The sequence below is a fragment of the Danio rerio genome, chromosome 8 (genome assembly GCF_049306965.1).
Source record: "Danio rerio strain Tuebingen ecotype United States chromosome 8, GRCz12tu, whole genome shotgun sequence".
NCBI lineage: Eukaryota > Metazoa > Chordata > Actinopteri > Cypriniformes > Danionidae > Danio > Danio rerio.
In genome coordinates, this window is record NC_133183.1 from 21,441,142 (window position 1) to 21,463,570 (window position 22,429).

General features: G+C 35.8%; 1 protein-coding gene across 1 annotated transcript in view; it reads left to right on the forward strand.

Annotated features, from left to right (window-relative positions):
- Positions 1-22,429, forward strand: part of notch2 (notch receptor 2) — a 70,806-nt gene that overhangs the window by 23,515 nt on the left and 24,862 nt on the right. The window contains exons 3-9 of the mRNA NM_001115094.2: positions 17,219-17,484; positions 17,818-18,156; positions 18,821-18,943; positions 19,806-20,039; positions 20,254-20,409; positions 20,522-20,707; positions 20,826-20,939. Of these exons, the coding sequence (NP_001108566.2) occupies positions 17,219-17,484; positions 17,818-18,156; positions 18,821-18,943; positions 19,806-20,039; positions 20,254-20,409; positions 20,522-20,707; positions 20,826-20,939 (1,418 nt within the window). The remainder of the gene's footprint in view (positions 1-17,218; positions 17,485-17,817; positions 18,157-18,820; positions 18,944-19,805; positions 20,040-20,253; positions 20,410-20,521; positions 20,708-20,825; positions 20,940-22,429) is intronic.

Sequence of the window (22,429 nt, forward strand, 5' to 3'; positions counted from 1 at the left end):
CAAGATAGACATGATAAAACCTCAGACATATCGTTCTCAATTTTCATACAAATAATCCTCCACATCTACCTCAGACATGTTTTAGTGAGCTGGTCAGTGTTTGCTTATAAAAAGGTAAAGCTGCTTAGTGAATGGAGCAAAGCCTATTCCTTACTGCAAAGTCTTAGAGGTTTCGGTTTGTAGTGTGGTTTAGTTAATTTATTGTGGTCCTTTGTGTTGGTTTGTAATTGTGATGTTATTGTTCAGATAATTTAGTCTTTATAGAGATTATCATTTTTTGTAATAATTATGTTTTATTGAATTTTTCAAGAACAACAGAGAAACACAGACACACAACACTCGGCACTGCCCAGGACAAATCCCACACAATGAGTCAATGATCAACAAGGGAAACATAGTTTAGCAGTTAATTTCTGTTTAGCTTGAAATAGAAGTACTTTAACATAGGCCATACCTGCCAACAGTCCCGTTTTTCCTGGGAGTCTCCCTGGGTCCCCTCCTCTTAATACAAGAATTCTTGTGCTGTGGAGTAAAATCTGACATTGCGTATGGGAAGCATTGTCAGTGCATCATAAAAGTCATGAAATAAAAGATGTAACAATCTAATTGTAAAGATTTTTATATATTTATATAAAATATTTTAGATATATTTTATTTAGTTGAATTTAAAATACTGTAGTTGTTTTCTTAATTTGGCATAACAACTGACAACCTTATTGAAAAAATGCACTGAAAGAAGTGACTTTTTCATGTGGCAGAATAGAATGAATTTACTCTCATAACTTTTACATTGTAATATTAAGCATCAAGGATAATTAGAATTTTCTAAGTAAATATTTAATATTTTCCCAGACACAGGTTGCGGCTGGAAGGGCATCCGCTGCGTAAAAACTTGCTGGATAAGATGGCGGTTCATTCCGCTGTGGCGACCCTGGATTAATAAAGGGACTAAGCCGACAAGAAAATGAATGAATGAATGAATATTTTATATTTACACATTTACTTCATGTAATAAATGATATGAGTGGAAAGAGTTAAATATAAATATTCAATGACTTGTAATGTTTAAATATTTTCTAATCGTTGCAAGCTTAGTAATATTACGTAAATTTTAATAATTGTGTAATTGATGTGTAATTCCCAGAATGCTTTGCATGGGAGTGAATTAAGAGTAGAATATTTTAACAATAAAAGCAATCTTAGGTGTTTAAATTTAAGAGAAAGACTTGTTAGAGTTTATTCGTCATATTTAAAATATAAAGAAGAGTTTTGAGTAAGTGTTTTAGTTTTGCGGTTACCGACTTTCAGAAGAGTAGCTCTCATGCTTTGGATCTTGAATAATGAATAATGAGATACATACATACTGTATTAGTAAGCAAATACCAATCAAAGAACACTCACCCCATTGTGACAGACTTTTTTTGTCAGACTTTTTTGTCACATCCATAACGCATGTTTATTTTCCTCATACAAAGTACAAAACATGTTTACAGATTGATATTTTTCTGGTCTCGTATCTCTGTGGTCAGTTGTTCTGGAAAATATAAACAAAAGTTTCAATATAATGGTAACATATACTTTCTATGTCAATTTATGTTTTGAGTTTTTACTGCAAATGTCACATCCATAACGCTGGAATTGCTCATATACATTCCAATGAAAGTGAAAAATATAATATATGCCAAACACAACAGAATAGTGCGCCCTGGGAAGTCCAATTTAATTATTGTGACATAATTACTGACAATATTCTATCATTTTGACCATTGATTATTTAGTCATTAGTTATAAGAAATATAGTGGCTAAAATATATAATATTGTCATGAAGAATTATCAGTCTTTGTTAGATGCAGAGACAGATGCAGAGACTTTGTTAAGAATCAGGATTTGTCAAAATCTCCCATGGCATAATTGTAAAAACAGTTAAACTCACTGAGAGATGTTGCTTTTCTATGGATAAGATTGAAAGGTGTTTGTAAAAGAGATAAGATGAAAGCCACAGGACCGTGCCGATGACGTTATCGTGATTTGTTTCTGGCGTGAAAAACAAAATCTGACCTTCCCAGGCTGACAAAATCAGACAATCAGGCAGACAGCGCTAGACTCTCTACAGCTCAAATTCTTGAATTCTCTGAAAGTTCATCTCGGCTTGACTTTGCTTGAGAATGCAGGCTTTCAGCGACCTGAAATGGCTGCCTGGCTGGGTGTGCGTGTGATCTCAAAATGGAACAGGCTGACACAAGGTACTCTGAGGACTTAGTAATACATTCTGTGTAGGTGAGGTGACACCCGAGAACCAAAGTCAACAAGGTGTTTTTCAGTTTTTTTTTCCCCTCTGCCACTGAGAGCTCTGTACAGGAAAAGCAGTGTGACAGAGGTTGGCAGAGCAGGGTGTGTGTGTATGTCTGTGTGTGTTAGTGGTCAGACCGGTGTGTCTGCAAGCCTCCAGTCAGGGTGTGAGAACCAAGCTGTGTGTCATCTGTGTGCCTATGTCATTTTTTTGTATGTTTTGTGTGCGCATATGTGTCTGTCTGGTTTCATATGTGCCTGTGTTTGTGTGTGTGTGTGTGTGTTATTGCACATAAAAGCGGGTTTGTAGTCTAGGATAGAGATGTGAGAGGAAGCACAGCATTTCCACTGCAGCACCACAGTTTCAGAAACAATTGCACGCATAATAAAGTTTAAAATCAGGAATGTATAAGCATAGTTGAGTAACTTTGAAAACCTGACCTTGAAAACCTGACCTTGAAAACCTGACCTTGTAATGAAAAAGTTAGGCTGATTTCTAAATCGTTTTGTGTTTCTTTAGTTTCGGTTATATTAAAAGGGGTGAATTTAGAAATGCAACCCTTCTGAGATTAGCTCTGCTGACACTCTGACTTCCTCAAGGTGCATTACTGTTTCTATTTTGTTTTAACATGTGTCTTGTGTGAGCACTTGTGTTCCTATTTCATAGAGACTTGCATCTTATTTTGAAAGATTCCACTTTTACTATTTTCAGGAATGCTCAGTGTGATGCATAAATATTATTGAATGCTAGCAGGAAAGCAATTAAAAATGCATTTGCTTTGAATGTAATCCATGTGTTTGGGTCAACATAGGCTTATTCTGAAAATGTTGCCCTGTATACATTTCTGGAAAACGCAAATTATGTAGCCAGAAGTATGTATGGCTGCATTTCATCTTTAAAACAAACGCTACGGGGTGGTATGATGGTTTTCCTTTTGCGCTTACCAGCAGACCGCTTAACTCCGTATGCTGTTACCAGTTTTTTCAGTAGCTCGCCATGCTTGTCGGCAGATTTGACATGGAGAGAGGAGTTGACCACGACGACGGGGTTCAAGTCCGACAAAGAACGGTTCCAGAAAGGAAGTAAGACAAAAACAGAAGCCAAAAATAAAATAAAAATGTAAATAACAGGGTGAGAATGTGGTAAAATTCAGGTCAGGGCTTTTCTTTTTCTGGATTGCTTTTCTGTTCTTTAGAACTTTCAAATAATTAAAGAATCCTGAAAAAAGGTAATTGTTTTAACAAAAATATTAAGCAGCAGTGTTTTATTGCATTGATATTACTAAGAATAATTTCTGAAGAATCATGTGACACTGAAGTACAATGGATTAATTCAAAACCGCTTGTTGAAGTTGTAATAATTCCTCCACAAAATTTTAGTTTGTGTGTGTTTTATCAAATAAATGCAGCCTTGAAGAGCTTTAAAAAGTTTAGCAAAACATAAAAAACCTGGGGAGTGTTTGGTACATTCTTACATGAAACAGAGCATCAAAATTCAAGTCTTATCTCACAAGTCAAGGATTTTGCAACTTGCAAATGGACCTGCGCTGATCTGAGCCAGAGTGAGTGAGTTAGCAGTAAGAGAATCGCTGCCTGTGTGTGAGTGTGTGTGTTTAAAGCAGAAGTGAGACTGCCTTGAATACCTGAGCTCTTTACCTCTTTCTCTCTCTCTGCCCAGAATCTTATTTTCCCTCCTCCACATCAAACAAGATCTCTTTGTCTTGGCCTGCTTCAGGGGTGCAAACTTATTAATTTTTTACCCCTCACTTCCTCCCCCCACCACCCTTCAGTTCTTCCTCCCCCTTCTGGTCGGAAGGGAGAGTGGAGTCAGCTTGGCGTTTGTTTGATCTGACAGGTAGAATGTGCCTGCGGCGAGAGAAGAGCAGTGCGGAGACGTCTTTTAGCGCTCAAGAGGGTGAAATCGGAGATGTGTCTGCCTGCTGGTGAGAGATAGAGGAGGTAGAAAGAGAGATTACCCTGTCAATACCTCCCTCTGTCAATCATCTCTCTGTCTCATAGCCCTCTGTTCCTTTACGACCTCTTCTTTGGCTTCTTCTTTCATTGTTACTTCATCTCAAATCTTTGAGCTATATCATCCCTTCCCTTACCATGGTGTATTGTTCAGATTTTTTTTTTATTCTACCCTCTTTTCATCCTTGTCCTTCGTTCACCCCTCTCTCTCTTGTTTTTTCTGTCTCTCTATGTGCCTACAGGCTGGGCTGATTTGTTTCAAAGCCACATTCAAAGTGTGATGGCCTCAGGAAGAGCGTCTGCCAACCAGAAACTCTAGTCATAGAAAGAGAGAGAGAGAGAGAGAGAGAGAGAGAGAGAGAATGTAGGCTTCTGGATCATGTACCCAATTCTGTATATAACACTCAAGTCAAAGTCAACAACTCATCTGCGTGTGAAGAGTGGCAAGCAGAGGCCGTGATTTACTCAAACTCCCCCGAACACACGTTTAGCTAGCTGACCTAAGTGAGGACATGCCTTCAACTTCTTATTGGTTTTTTTTGTAAATAATCATTTCGGGGGCGGGGCATGTCAGATACTAGAGATCATTGATTGGTTATGATGTGATGAGAAACTGAAGTATGAGGTTAAGTGAATAAAACTGTTAGTCCATTTGAGCGGAAGTGACAAACTATAAGCCTTATATGTTTATATTAGTTTTATATCCATGGCTCGAAATTAACTTTTTTCTTGGTAGCACCAGTGCTCCCAACTTCAAATATTTAGGAGCACCAAAAAGAATTTAGGAGCACCAGAAAAAAATTGGAAGCACCACCAAAAATAAATGAGCCCCATTGCCAATTGTATTTTAAGGGATTTATTGTATTGTAAATGACATCAATTAATATTAACAAAAACCAGAAACAACTATTTAACTAATGCTGAGATGACATTGATATTTGTGTGCAATAATTCCAAAATGATTGTCTAATAATTATAGAATATTAATGATAATGACAATGACATGAATTAACAAATAAAAAATGACATGACTGAACAATGAATTACATTTCTCATTATGATGCTAACTTGAATTTGCTTAAATGTAAGTTATCTGCTATAAAAAGTCTGTTATTTTATGAAAAATAAATGTATGGTTTGCACCAAACAAAAATGAAGCATTGCAGTAAGAAATGTTTATTTTGCACTATTGTTTTTATATGCATGTCAATTTAATAAAAAATATTTCTGCTACAAAACAAACAAAAGACTTTAATAAATCATTCAATTCATTAAACCCAAACAGATTTTACCACATTCTCACCCTGTTATTTACTTGTTTATTTTTTATTTTTTGGCATCTGTTTTTGTCTTACCCGCTTTCTGAAACTGTACTTTGCCGAACCCTGTCGTCGTGGTCCTCTCTGCATCTCAAGTTCACCGACGTACATGGTGATCTTACTGGACAATCTGGTAATCTCCAGAAATGTATGTAGAGCTACTTTTTCAAAATGAACCTATGTTGTGAGGATTTGAAGGTTCAAAAATGCAAAGGAAAAACATTTTAGTTTTAGTGTGTGTGTGTGTGTGTGTGTGTATGTATATATATAAATATATTTTATATACAGGATTTTGTACAATTATATTTGCCTCAAAACAACTTCAATAGCGATGCTAGTGCTTTGTTTACCACTTGAGCTATAGGTGGAAAACAGTTTGTATATTGTTTATACTCTTTTTTTTTTTTTTATTTAGATTTTTTTATCCCAAATATCCACATAAACTCACTCAATCGACATAAAAAAGTTTCTCTCACAGCCACCATTTTGTTTCTTTCTTTCTCTCATCTGTTTTGTACAAATAAAGGCAATTGTTGAACATTAAGTTTAGATTTTTAGGAGTCTAAGCCCTCGCTATCTGTATAAATATCAACTTATGAACGTATTAGCCACAGTCTTACATAAAAAAATCTTTACATGAGAGAAAGTTTCATAACCTTGCCAACTAATCTAATATACAACTGTCGTCGGCCAGGAAGGGGCCGTCCCAAGTCAAGACGAACCGAGTCTATTAAAAACATTCTCACAAATGTTTCCTATTGCTGGAGGCCTCGCACAATAGTGGGAAATGTAGTAACCAGGCCCTAAACCCACGACACGGCTTGCTGACAAGTGGAGCTGAGTGACAGAAAGATGACATGATTATGAGAACAATGACACACACCAGCGCACATACACACAACATTACTTGGGGTGTTAACATTGCTGAGGTTTTAGGTTACCTAGAGTACAGTTTTGGCTGTGATTTCACTGACATTTCCAACTGTTGGACTTGGAGGAGGGAGACCTGCAATGATTAAGATTCTTGTTGCTGACAAAAAGTTCAGTCCTGGGTTCAGTCCAGAGTAGCGTTTTGTCCTTGGGAACGGTACTTTAACCCTGTGTGTGTTGCTCCAGGGGAACCGACCCTATAATTACAGCACTATGAGGCTCTTGGAATGAGAGCCCTCTGGTAAATGGCAAGTAATTAACTAACTACTCTGAGATTTAGAGCATGTTAGCATTTTTGTTACCGTAAAGATTCCTGAAAAGTATACTGAAGGATTTTTTTTCATTTGTGAAACTAGTTTGTTTGCCACTCTCTAAGCAAACCAAAGCATTAGATTAAAAATACTACAGATAATTTTGGAGGTCACAAAATTTTCTAAAACAGGCAGGATAAATGTTTCCATCTGTTAAACTAATGATAGTTAGTCAGCTCTTTTTGGTAAAGCCGTCATTGTGTACTTGGGCATGTTGTTGACCCTATGACCTCCAGGGGATATATAAAGACCACCTTTCCTGTCATCAAGAACAAAGACCTCTGCGTAATTGCTGGTAATTATCTCTATTTGTGGGAAAACTTTGTATGAAAACATCATGGTGCACATTGATCAAACTGTCTGTGCCAACTTTTAAGATTTTAAAAAGTATTTATTTATTTATTTTTTTTGCTTTTGTATGGATTTTGATCACTATTTAATCACTTAAAAGATTTATGTTTTATTGGAATTTGAAATTACTTTTCGTTAGTTTTTTATTTATTTATTTACTTTTTACATTTTTTTTAAATGTTACTTATTCAAATGCATTAAAATTGTTTATAAAATGCATTTAAACTTTATTTTTAGCTGGATTAGCTTGTCGAATGGTCATCATAACCACACTTTTTTGATGTATTAAAATATTTCCTAAAGGTTAAGAATTATAATACAAAAATATGAAAAAAGCCTTACTTTTAAAAAACAAATTTATAACATCATAAATCATTAAGAAAGAAAAGGAAATCTGTTTTAAATGAAAAAATAGGGCTGGGTGATTATTTTGATGAAATCGAAATCGACATTCAGAAACTATAATCGAGCAAATTTTTCCTGCACGATTTTTTCATTACTTTCTCTACCATGTGTGCAGTCATGTGACCCCGCTCTTAAGACTGATTTATACTTCTGCATCGAATGCACGAGTATGGTCAGGTACAGCCTTTGCACAGCCGCATACCCGCACATCTTGTGAAAAATGTAACTACACAACACATGTTTGGATTACATTGACAATTATTGGAAGCTACGCCAGAGATGCCTTGAGACTAAATAAACTTCTATTACAATAAAATTATTGTTTGCATTAAAATATTTGTTTACAGAAGATTCAAGAAATGTGCTGTTTAAAATATGATTTACATGATATACAAGAGTCATTTCATTTAGGAAAGATCCTGCTTATATTCTACTTTTGAAAACATTGAAAAAAATTCATTTTGTTTCCAAAAGGGCAAGTTATTTATTTTCATTTTTTTAGTTTAAGAAAAAAGTGTGTGTGTGGCAATGTGTTTTAATATCAGTTGTTCAGCACAGATGTTCAATAAATAATCATAGATAGATAGTGTGTTTACTTCAATTATTTTAAAATCAATTATTGCACCCTTCACTCAAAAATCTCTCACCTGTATTATGTGAGCATATTTACTGTACAAAACCTGTCAGTGAACTATGAGGGCAAAAAATAAAATAAATAAAATAAACCATTCATTAATTGTAATCCAGTCAAAATGTTCAACTAATCGAGATTTTGATTTTAGGCCAAATCACCCAGCCTTATTGTCCTGAAAGCCTTTGATTGATTATTTTGACAATTGATGATGGCTTAGCAGTCAAAATAGGACTAATAAGCTCATGTATGGGACAAATTTTGGACCTTTGTCAGTTGGGGAATGGGTCTTTCAAACCACCTGAACCCCACCTGGCTACGGGCCTGACACCTGTAGATTTGTTCTCCCATGTTTTATGTTCAAGTTTAAACACCAATTAATCATGTTAAAGATTTAAGAGCGTTTCATTGTATTTTACCATTTTTGTAATTTGACTTTATTTTCAAATGCTTTTTATAAATAGTGCAACAATAATTGCATTTAAAAATTGAAGGAATATTTTTTAATCATCTGTCTTTGTGGACTCTGACGATCACAGCTGTGGATTTGTTCAGCTTTTTGAGTTTTGTTAAGTCCAGATTTGCTCAGTGTGTGTTTTGGAGCTCAGACTTTACACTAGCACAATGAAGCTTTTCATCAAAGCACAGACCAAAATGATACAGTAACCGAGTGAAGCGAGAAGAAAGAGATCATAGAAGAGAGCAGGAAAAGAAAGAGCGAAAGAGGAAGAGTATATTAAGGAGGAGTATATAAAGAGCAGAGAACCCTCCCTTCATAAAGACATGCTGTTTTCAGATCAGATTTATAGCACATATGCACTTGAAGTCAAACTCAGTCTCACCACAACACTTCTGCCTACTCCACCCTGCCCTTCTATCCGCTTCTTTTTTTGCTTCGTTCTTAATTGAGGGAAAAAGGAGAAATAAAACTTGACTTATTTTTCTTTCTTTCTTTCTTTCTTTCTTTCTTTCTTTCTTTCTTTCTTTCTTTCTTTCTTTCTTTCTTTCTTTCTTTCTTTCTTTCTTTCTTTCTTTCTTTCTTTCTTTCTTTCTTTCTTTCTTTCTTTCTTTGGTTCAGCCCTGTCTCTGTTACTCTTTTCATTTTGCACACCTCCCCCCGCCTCTGCTCTTTTTCCCTCTGTTTTTCCTGTGGTCTTTTGGCTTTCTAGAGAAAATTAGAGAAAGCCAGTGATGTAGCGGAGGGCCGACTGCGTCTATAAATACAGACAGCTCTTTTCCTCAACAAAGGAGGAAGGGAGTGCGCATAGAAAGACTTTTTAGTTACCATGTTACCAATTTTGCCCACTCGACCCTCAACTCGTTCATATTAAATAATCTAAGTACTGTGTGGGTGGGGGACAAATTCCAAGGTGATGTTTTTTTTTGCAAGGAGGAAGTGAGTGGGTTGAAATCAAATCCTTGATGAGGTGCCTCGTAAAAGTATGAAGTAAAAAGAGTTTCCCCCCACCCAGTAACCATAGGCCCCGTGGATGGTACATAGAGGTCAGTGAGAGAGAGAGAGAGAGAGAGAGAGAGAGAGAGAGAGAGAGAGAGAGAGAGAGAGAGGGGCGCTAATATGAACCATCTGTAGAAATCTGACACCTCGGGAGAAAGAGCGTGAATAAGGGGGAGACGGAGGAAGGGAGAGAGAAAAATGCATGAAGTATAACAAAGAAACCTATAGATGAGTTTAGCTGCCAGAGACGGCTGGTTTTTAGATTTTTGCAGTCTGTGAATGTTTGTGTATATAAATCACCATGACTGTCAGAAGTAAAGTAACAAATGCTCATTTATTGATCCAAAGCATGGCTGTAATAACTGCAACCCTTGAGAGCAGTGATGGTGGTCTGAATGAGCTTTTCTCCGCGGAAATCAAAGGAGCAGATAAAGCGAAAATCCCTCCATGTCTTTGAATAGTATAAAGTGACACAACTGTCTGAAAAGGCCTGTTCCCTTGAGTCCAGGCTATTTGCTTGCGCCGGTTTTAAGTGTGTTTGTTGTTGTTTGAGTGTCAGCACTGCTGTGATCTCGTGACCAGAGGGTCACTGTGGGTGTATTCTTACCCAAAGCAAAAAATCACACACACGCGCACACACACACATACACACAGCTGGAAAGCAGCTAAATCATGCTTGTACAGTTTGATGCATGATGTGAGATTATGATGTTTTTGATTACGAGATTATGATATTCCGCTCTGTGGTGGAGAGTATGGACTTTCAGATACAGACAGGATGGAGAAGATGAAACTAAATGCATGATGATAACAAATAAGGTGTGTGTGTGTGTGTGTGTGTGTGTGTGTGTGTGTGTGTGTGTGTGTGTGTGTCGGAAGTTTACAGCTCAAAGTGAAATCATGCACAGAGTGCAAGTTTTACTCCACCATGCATGAATGCAAGTAAAAAAATTGCTTAGCCTCGGACAGCATAGCACACACACATCTAACGCGATCTTAATGTGATCGCTTTAATGGTCAAATACATGCACAATTGTGTCAGAGCGTGGTGTTTAGTGATTATTCATATTAACCCTCATTTGTTTAATAAACAAACAAGTTGAGAATCAAAAGACACGAGAAAGAGAAACCATATCAGAACCGCACTATTCTTAAAGTGAGCGTGCGGTATTCCTGCTGCTGCCGACTGTTTTTATTATTAATCAATAATAAAATCAAAAATACAGTGAACATGCTTAAAGCGCAGTTTAAACATAACAGATTTAATAACTAATTTCTAATAACTGATTTCTTTTATCTTTTCTTTTATCTTTATCTTTTATATTTTACTAGATATTTTTCAAGATACAAGTATTCAGCTTAAAGTGACATTTAAAGGCTTTATTAGGGTAAATAGACAAGTCATTGTATAATAGTAGTTTCTTCTGCAGACAATCTAACATATATATTGCTTGAAGGGGCTAATCATATCGAGCTATTAAAATAGGTTTCAAAATATTCAAACCTGCTTTTATTCTAGCTGAAATAAAACAAATAAGCCTTTCTCCAGAAGAAAAAATATTATAAGAAATACTGTAAAAAAAAAAAACCTCTGTTAAACATAATTTGGGAAATATTTATATATAAAAATAAATTCACAGGAGGAAGAATAATTTTGACTTCAACTGATAATCATTTTGAATAATCGTGATTACAATTATGACCAAAATAATCGTGATTATGATTTTTTCCATAATCGAGCAGCCCTACTCCTCTTTTTGTCTGCATAACACTTTAAATTTTGCTCATTATACATCTATTATATTGTTACACGATATATACATTCTAGATTCACAGACGTTGTTTTTGACACATTATTTAAAATATGTGGCTAAAAAATAGCTATTAACTTAGTTTTATTTTTTCTGGTGGGGCCAGTGAAAATTATGGCAGGGCAAGTAACAATCTGACCGGGCCAGTAGAAAAAATCGTAAGCATTGAACCCACCCAAAGACAATATGAAATATTTTACTGCTTAAAACCACTAAAATTCAAATATGAGGAAAATGATGTATCACACGTTTGTGTTGTCACTGATTCCCAATATTTTTTTTTTCTTAATAGAAGTTTTTTTTGTTAATAAATAAATAATGCAAAATACATTTTATAGGTTATTTAAAAAACTGAGCTGCACATTTTCTCATTTGAAACACCAGAATCAGAACTTGTGTGTTTAAAAAAAAGATCTGATCTTGAGCCATAATTCTGCTGCAACAGTTGTATGTGTGGGTCCTGTGTATGATCTTAGGAGATACGTTTTGGGAAACGGGTTGTTTGAAATCTCAAGAAGGTGTGTATATGCAGTCATACGGGTGCTGCTACTACTACAAATACTACCACACACACACACACACACACACACACACACACACACATACAAAGACATTGTCAATGGGGCTTTTTTATCCCTCGTCTGTGTTACCTGAGCGTCCTCTGGGAACCCGGCACCTGCATGGCAGCAGGCTGTAGTGTGTCACACACAAGAACACTTTACAAGTGTCCGAAACTTTACATTAGATCTAGTCATTTAGCAACTGACAAAAGAGCATTGAGTTACAAACTAAGTTAAATTAATGCTAAGGAAACTAATGCTCATTCTTATCTTGGTTTCTTTAGACCTGCCTGCCACTTTTTTTCTCAAATGAAATACTTTTTTGGAAGCCTATATCTATGACTTCACTAGACCATGATGGTTAAACATTAGCAAGAACTAGAAAGGTCAGAGAGAGAGAGAGAGAGAGAGAGAGAGAGGGGTGGGAATCAAATGGATAAAGAAAGAATGAGACAGAAGGGCACACAGGGTTTTTTCCCTCTCAATCTTATTTTGCAATCATGTAATTTCCTCTTTGTAAGCATTGGTCATGTGCTGAAATCTCTGGAGAGTTGTAGTGAGGAGGAGGAGAAATGTGCCCTTACTGTCTCATGACGAATTGTTGTCCACTGTCATACAGAAATGAAACTTATTCTGAATGCTTTTGACATCTCGTATTGCCCTTATTCTGCCCTCCGTATGCAATCACCTCACATGGCATCTCAAGGACTTTAAAAGACGACATGGAACTTCATTCATAAATAATAGATAGCATAAATCATTTAGATATTGTTTTATCACTTCTACACATATTCCAACTTAAACTCAGGTACCTAACTGAATACGATATTTACCTGCATTAAAATTAACTGAAAATGCAAATGCTCTGAACTCCATGCAAATGAACAGTAATTCATTTGTTTACTTATTTTTTGCTATGGGCATTTAGCTGACTGGTACTTTTTTATAATTATGTAAAATTATGACAGTGGTTTGTTTGTTCTAGACATTTTCAATTTGCTTCACAAGGTATTCACAGGGTCTTAAAAGGTCTTATATTTCAAAAACAAATTTTTGGGCCTTAAAAAGTCTTTAATTCGCTGAAAAATTGACTTGTAGATCTTAAATCCTTTTAAATGGGTTTTAATTATCCAATTTCCATATTCTGAATGTCCATATCCCATAGACTGTATACAGTATGCAGTCACCAACAATTCATCTCCATAACACTTTTAACAAAAGTCTATTTATAACTCTATTTTACAATATGGTTCCTCACAATAACATTTGTAATACCACCTGGAGGACACTGACCTGGAAAGACTGTTGAACATTTATTTCATTATAGTTATTATAGTTTTTAAATCTTGTCAAACAGAAGTATGTATGGCTTGCTTGTTTTGTCACATTATTTAAGTATTAAGTAATTAAAATTTATTTTAATGGGACAAATAAGCATTCTTACTATGAAGCCCTCTATAAGTTTGAAGTTTTATTCATAATGGTCTTAAAAAGGTCCTAAAGTCTTCAATTTGCTAAAATATTGACTTAAATAATTTTAAATTGGTCTTAATTTTCCATTGTCCATGTAAAGCTACCCAATCATGCCAACACCTGTACACAGTATACAGTCATCAACAATAACAATACATCTCCATAAAACTTTTAACAAAACTCTATTTACAACTCTGTTTAACAATATGGTTCCCCAAAATAACATTTGTAAGTTCTCCATGTGTTTATAGACCATATGTGGGGAGGACACTGACCTGGAAAGACTGTTATAAATTTTTTTGTGATAGTTTTTAAAGCTTGTCAAAGAAAGGTACACTGTAAAAAACAACCTATAGAATCTACTCAATAAAACTGAGGTAAGAATTTGCACTTACTTTGTTTGGGTAGATTATAAACTATATATTTATATAAAGAATACCTCAATTTAACAGCTCTGACAAACTGCAAAAAATTAGGTACGGTCTACCTAATATTTTACATTAGATTGCATAAATTATTACTTATAATAATTGAGTAACATTAACTCTATGTTAGTAAGCAACAGTCTATCTACTAATTTACTATTATTAATTATTACCCAATAAGAATAATCAAAAATAATTTTTTCATTAAAGGTTGAATTTACTTAAAAATTGTCAGAAGCAGGAGATAGCATCAATTGCTTTTTTATTGACAAAACATTTTTTAAAAACATTTTAAAAATGTAATAAAAAAATGCAAGTACAAAAAAAATGCAAGTACAAAAAAGGTACGTTTTTACCAAAAAGTACGTACAAAACACCTTAGCATGAATTTCAAAAGAAATACATTACATAAAGCATTAAACATTCCATATTATGTTTTCCACCAATCTGAACACATTCCAAAATTAAAACTTCAGTGTTTAGATACGTGTGCAACACTTGCAACACAAATAAAAGGAGTCACTGAAATGAGAATAAAAAAAATACAAAAAAAAAATTAAATGAAAAAAATCTCCATTACCTCAACAGAATACCATGCCAACATTTCACCAACTTTTATTTTAAACCAAAACAAAAAATGCTCTTAGATTCAATTTTTAGGAAAATACAACTTCATATAACTTCCATTGCATGCAACTTCTTAAACATTTTGAAAAACATTTGAAAAAACACTAATTAGGTACAAGTGCATTAAATTTCCCCCAACACAACTTCATAAAACATTATACAACATTGTAATAGGAACACAATACTATTTACATATAGCTTACACCTGAGGCTTTGGATCTTTTTTAGCAGCTTCATTCCATCAAGTTCCAAAAACAGTTTCTGGAACACTTCAAAAGTGTACTTGAGGTTTTTGGGATATTGAAGGTTGAGTGCATAGATAAGTCCCATCAATAATGTGCATGCTGTGGTTATGTTCCCACAACCGTTCAGCACTCTGCTGCCCTCTATGACGACACACACATCCACTGGGTCCACCTCAGCTGTGGGGTTTTTAATCACTACCAATTTCATTGTGGCCTTCAAGTTCATTCTCCTGTTAAAAAGAAAAAAAAGCATTTTCAGCACTGAACTGAACTAAATCATCGAGAGCATGTTTTAAACAAAGCAAAAGGCCGTCGTTTGGTGCATTCACTGTTAAATCATTAGCAATGATTGTATTATCCACAGTACAGCTGTAAAAATAGTGATCACGTTTAACTAATCCTGCGTTGAGAGAGGTTAGGACCGCCTACCTCATTAACATATGGACACAGAAATAGATAAATGTAGAAATGCAGAAATAAATGTAAAAATAAATAAATATAGAAATACAAATAAATGTAGAAATAAACGTAGCATAACACAAATGGTACCAAAATAGCTAAATTAAAAATGACACTTTAACACAAAATTATTAATTTATGTATTTCTACATTTATTTATTTCAGCATTGAATTAATTTATTTATATATACATTTATCTATTTATACATTTATTTATTTATGTATTTCTACATGCATTTATTTATTAATTGATGTATTTTTACATTTATTTATTTATGCATTTATTCATTTATTTATTTATACTTGGGTAATTTCTGGTCCTCCATATCCGTCCGCATGAACCTTTGTGAAATGTAACCCAAACATTAGAGCACTTTCTGTTAGCCATTGCCTTAGCGCAATAAATATTGTGATTGCAATGCGATTTTCGATTTTGAAGATGCTGGTATAGATCGGTAGTGTTTCCTCTGGATCTGGCCACGGGATGTCGATTTTACATTTAGTACACTTTTGCTTCACGTCGTTCTTCGCGAATCCAAGATAAGTTCAAACAGCTGAAGCATTCACACAGGTGAAGCGTATATCATGTTCTTCTCGAGTGCCATTAAAGATTCATTCAACATGAATGAATCAATTGAGAACGACCACTACCTCAAGTTCAAACACTGGAGTGGAGTAGCTTCGCTGTTTATAAATTTCAGACATTGACAATGATGAAAACTACTATAATTAAGTGATATAGATGTTTATTCACATTAGCAGGTGCGAGTACTGGGCAATTAAAATTTAAATGCTAATTTGACTGACCACAAATTCTAAAATGTGAATCTTTCACTGTGGTGTCGACAACAAAGAGAAGCGCGCAAATTATAATCTTCTGGTTGATTTTAACGTTGCACAACTTAACATTTGCATTCAACATTTCAACAAGTTAAATAAAACTTACCTGTAATTCAATTGCTGTCCCACCACGTTGGCAATGACATGGAAAATGGCGACCCCGCGATTCCTTCCTGGATGTTGACACATGCGCAATTTGCGGTACCAAAGCAAATATTTAAGAGTATACTTTACTCATTTTTTAAGTGTTGCATTTTTTTACTGTTAAAAAATAGATAGTGTAGGTAAAATGTACCCATTATGTTGCATTTTAGATGCTAACTCATAAACTTAATTAAACTTTAACTGATTTTCTTGGGTGGTATTTAACACCCCCTTGAGTAATTTTTTACAGTGTATGTGTGGCTTGCTTGTTTCGACACATTATTTAAGTACTATTCAAGTAATTTGAATTTTTTCAAGTAAAAATCCTTACTGTTTATTAGAGCTGCACAATAAATCGAAAAAAGATCGCAATCTCGATTCGACCCCGTAGACGATCTTAATCCAGCATTTCCATGATTCTGCCAATCATATTTTCAAGTTTAGGAGAGAAGCAAAGGCGGCTACACGAGTCTTTTCAGTGTTTCACATACGTTGCTCAGCAACATAGACACCTCCAAATGATGTTGAAAGAATCACATACAAATAATAGTCACATATAAATAATAGAATTATTTATAGAAACCACTAGACCTACACATAATATTATTGTTGTTTTACCATATGTTTGAGAAAAAGCTATAATAATTGCTGACTCATATTAACCTTTATTTTACATCTACAGAATCGTGAGAAAATCGTGATCTTTATTTTAGCTAGAATCGTGCAGCTCTACTGTTTATAAGTCTGAAATTTCATTCATAATGGTCCTAAAAAGGTTTTAAAAAAGCCTAAAATCTGCAGAAATCCTGGCTTCACTTCCAGATTTTTGTTTGTTTAGATGTATTTGGTAAAGCTAAGTTGTTTAGCAATGTAACAAAGCACTGTTTTGTATGTGGTAAAACACAAACTATAACAGTATTTGTAACAGTATGATGAAATAATATTTGTACTCTTTTTGCGTGTGTTTCAGGTGTGCTCCTGGTTTCTTAGGGGAGTACTGTCATCACAGTGACCCTTGTAATCTGTTGTATTGTAAAAATGGAGGAGAGTGCAAGGTGAGCGTGGCCGGTGTCCCTGGGAGCCCCTCATGCGTGTGTCCTCTGGGCTTTGCGGGTGAGCACTGCGAAATCCAGAAAAACTCCACCTGCTACCCCAATAACCCTTGCACCAATGGAGGAAAGTGCTTGCTCCTTCCCAACGACCAATACAAATGCCAGTGTGCCCTTGGGTGGACAGGTCAGATCTCTCTCTTAATCTTTTCTTTTCATAATCATAAAAACAACAATAAAACAGCTCTGTTATAGACCATTTCAATGTTGTGATGTCATTAGGCCATGAACACTTCCTGCTTGTTATCAAACTATTTCATAACAATTAAACCATGACTTAATGTTAAAACAGCTATCATAACATTATTTATCAGTGTGTGGCTCTTTTTGTATTCTCGTAAGCTATAGCAACTAAAAATGTAAAACAGGAAATACGTTGGGACCATTGTTTTTGTTTACATCCCACAAAATGGTCTGTAGTTTGAATTGACTTTGTCTTATGCTGATGTTTACTCTTCAGGTCAGCATTGTGAGCAAGAGGACGCATGTCTGTCCAGCCCATGTGCCAACAAGGGTATATGCAATGCTCTGCCAAATCGCGAATACTCTTGTACCTGTGCGCCTGGTTTTCATGGTTCCCGTTGTCTTAACGACACAGACGAGTGTGTGGACCCGTTAGTATGTAAGAACAAAGGCGTTTGTGTGAACACCATAGGCTCATATCGATGCAACTGCCAACCTGGCTTCACCGGATTGGACTGCGGGAGTCCTTACTTCCCCTGCTCTCCGTCCCCCTGCCAAAATGGTGGGACCTGCCGGCAAACAACAGAAACCACCTATGTATGCCACTGCCTGCCAGGTGAGTTTCCTAGGAGAGAAAGTAGAAAGCTGTTTTGATTATAAGAAGAAATAAGGTGATAATCTGAAGAGAAGCTAGACTTGTTCATATGGAACTGAAACATGTTAGTCAGACGTGCCGCAGCTTGCCGGATCATTACGTCAGAGTCCACTTGGACCTAAGCCAAATAGACCAGTGTCTAATGGGATTTTACCGCAGCACAAGGGGAAATCCATTAACATCTATAAGTCACATTTGAAAATGTTTAATTGTAATCATGTTTCACAGTCTTACTAGTCTACTTTTGATCAAATCACTTCTAGCTGTTACACTAAATAGAGGAGAAGCTTAATTTAATCTCAGTCAAAACAAACTGAAGTTTCTCCATTGAATAAGATGCCGGTTATATCTGCATCTGTTTGAGAGTAAACACACAGAGATACTTTAAGCGAACTTTATCAGTTTGTCATTTAAAGAGAGCCGTGCTGGCAAAACACAGCAACAGGCCAAAACTCCTCTCTCACCCCAGGCAGCGAACACGAGCCGTGAGAAATGTCTGTTCGTGCTTTAAAGTTGAGTAATTATGTTTGATACTGCCAGAGCGAGACAGGGCATCTTTGTGTTACCGAGACCTGGGATTGAGAGGGAGATGTTGAGGAAATTTTCTCTTTTTTTCTCAAATCAGGTTTTAATGGTACAAACTGTGAGGTGAACATTGATGACTGTCCAGATCACCGCTGTCAGAATGGAGCCACATGCATGGATGGAGTGAACACCTACAACTGCCAGTGCCCACCTGAATGGACAGGTAAAGAAATGACTATGTGTTTTTATGCTTGTTTATGTGCCTTGTTTGTTTTGTGTAACAATTCATTTTCACAAGTGATTTTGTAATGATATCAAAACGTAATTGACTAGCTTTGTGATTTAACAAGAAAAAAAATTAAATAAATTAGACAAAGTCTGCCATAAATATTAGTATTGTATGTGAATTACTGTTTAATTATTCTTTTGATTTATTACTGGCTTATTTTATTTTACACTCTAATAATAGTTTGCAATGATAACATTATTTGGAGACAAGTTGTACATTTAAACTAAATAAAATAATATTTATATTACATTAAAATATATAACGCTGCGGTTTCCCCCACAAGTTCAAAGACATGCTGTATAGGTGAATTGGGTAAGCCAAATTGTCCGTAGTGTATGTGTGTGAATAAGTGTATGAATTTTTCCCAGTGATGGGTTGCAGCTGGAAGGGCATCCGCTGCATAAAACATATGCTGGATAAGTTGGCGGTTCATTACGTTGTGGTGACCCCAGATTAATAAAGGCACTAAGCCGAAAAGAACATGATTAAATGAATAAATAACTGTTTTTGAGCTGTCTATTCATAAAAGCATCCTAAAATATTATTATTAGAATGTATTAATTATATGTATACAGCTCATTTTATGCCAAAAAGAAAATGAATGAATGAATGAATGAAAAATATATAAAATGCAATCTATGTGACAAGTACAGTAATCACTATATAATTATGGGTTAAATTAATCAGTCTTTGACCTACAAACCATTTTTTTTAACTAATTAGTTTTAATGTTCCACTCAAAGTGTTCAAACTCCTTCAAAACGTGCGATTGAAATAGTGACCCTTTTATCTCTAGGTCAGTTTTGCACTGATGATGTGGATGAATGCAGACTGCAGCCCAACGCCTGTCAGAACGGAGGCACATGCAGTAACACACGCAACGGCTACAACTGTGTGTGTGTGAACGGCTGGAGCGGCCTGGACTGCTCTGAAAACATTGATGACTGTGCAGCTGAGCCCTGCACCGCTGGCTCCACTTGCATCGACCGTGTGGCTTCCTTCGTTTGCAGCTGCCCTCCCGGCAAGACTGGTCAGTATAAACAACCACGCTGGCTAAATATGACATTTGACATTTTGGTATTTGATTTATTACTATCTCAAAAACCAGCAGCAATCCTTATGAACTACAATCTGTGGTTGTCATACTGGTTAAGATAATATGCTTAAATCCTGTTCACTGAAGTAGTAAACAGAAACAACTCCAATCAGCTGTATTAAACATAGTCTTTGTTTCCATGTTCAAGGTTTGCTGTGTCACATTGATGATGCCTGCATCAGTAACCCTTGCAAGATGGGCGCTCATTGCGACACAAACCCTGTCAATGGCAAATTTAGCTGTAACTGCCCTTCAGGATACAAGGGCAGCACATGTGCAGAGGATATCGACGAGTGTGTCATTGGTAAGATAGTTTGCTTTTCTCTTCTTTGTTTTTTTCTGCATTGCCTCTTTTACTGCATACACAGTTGATTATTTTTTCATATCTTACCTGAATCTTTTTTTTGATCCATCAGGGCCAAACCCATGTGAGCATGGAGGCTCATGTAAGAACACAGAGGGGTCCTTCACTTGTAACTGCGCTCCAGGTTACACCGGCCCACGTTGTGAGCAGGACATCAATGAATGTGGCTCCAACCCCTGCCAGAATGATGCCACCTGCTTGGATCAGATAGGAGATTACACCTGTATCTGTATGCCAGGTACTGCATTTACGCTCTCTCACACGCTCTATAATCCATTGGAAGATGGCATTTTTTGGCTCTGTGTCTTTATAATAATCTCATGATGATGTGTGTTTGTCTGTGTTCCCCTTCATAGGCTTTGATGGAACACACTGTGAAAATGACATTAATGAGTGTCTCAGCTCACCTTGTCTTAATAACGGTAGATGTCTAGACCAGGTCAGCCGATTCGTCTGCGAGTGTCCTCAGGGTCAGTATAATGATTGGTGCAGTCAAACAACAATATGGAAGGCACCCATACAGTGCATCCAAAAAGTTTTTACAGCACTTTAATTTTTTCCATTTTTGTTGTTATAGCCTCATTTAAAAGTTGATTAAATTCATTGTTTTTCTCAAACATTCTACAAACACTTCCCTACAATTCCAACGTGAAATTAATTTATTTGACATCTTTCCAAAAGGGTAATAAGTATTTACAGCATTTACCAATAGTCAAAATAGAGATGCTTTCTGTTTCCTCTGATCATCCTTGAGGTGTTTCTACTTGATTGGAGTTGACCTGTTGTAAATTCAGTTGATTGGACGTGATATGGAAAGGCATTTAACTGTCAATTATAAGGTTCCACTGTTAACAGTGCATGTCAGGAAGAAGCTAAAGCACATTTCTGGCCAAATTAAGCATTCAGAGAAAAAACGCCTTTCTTAGTGAGGTGACCAAGAACCCAGATGGTCACTGAAAGAGCTTCAGTGTTGCTCTGTGGATTAAGGGAAAACCTTCCAGAAGAACAACCTTTGCAGCACTCCACCAATCAGGCCAGTATAGTAGAGTAGCCATGACAACCTGTGTGGGGTTTGCCAAAAGACACCTGAAGAACTTTCAGACCATGAGAAACACATTTTTCTTAAGCCCGGATCACACTGTGCTGTTTTTAATATTCCTAATTGATTGTAGCTTTTCAGACTACATAAACATGATTTCTATGTCACACTGTTTGGAATTTGATGTCGTCCATCCATCACATATTCAATAACACAGGTTTTTAAATAATACCACACAGCAAACATAAACAAGCTGTAGTGATAATTTTGCTCCCAAAATGCCTTAATAGTGGCAAATTTTGCCATTGGTTGACATTGTTGCACTGATTGCATCACCAGATTCGGATCTCCGATTGGTTTTTGGTTTGACACTTTTCTTAGCTGAAGTCACACTGCAGGAAAGTGTCTGAAATCTTTTGACACTGCCAGAACTTCATTAGTGGGAATCTTTTACGATTTCCCAATCATGGCTAAAATCGCACAGTGTGAGCAGGCCTTTAGCTGATGATATAAAGATTGAGCTGTTTGCCTGAAAGAAACCTGGCCAATAAATGATGAGTTTAATCCATTTTAAAATATGACTGGAACATAACAAAATGTTGAACACATGAAGCACTGTGAATAGTTTCCAGATGCGCTGTATGAGCTTTATGAATTATTTCTTCAGGTACTTCTGATATGATCTGCATGTTTTTTTCATGAACTGTAACTAGGAGTGTGGACTAAACCATGATTCATAGTAATGCAGTTTCAGTGACTGTCATGGTTGCATGTTTGTTGTGGCATTTTAAATCTGTTAGATTGTTGTAAAACTGTATAATATCAGTATTAGTAATGTAATTCACACTACAGTACTACTAAAATATTAAAATATTAAATACAAATATTAAAAAAGGCCAGTTTCATTATTTTAAAACATAT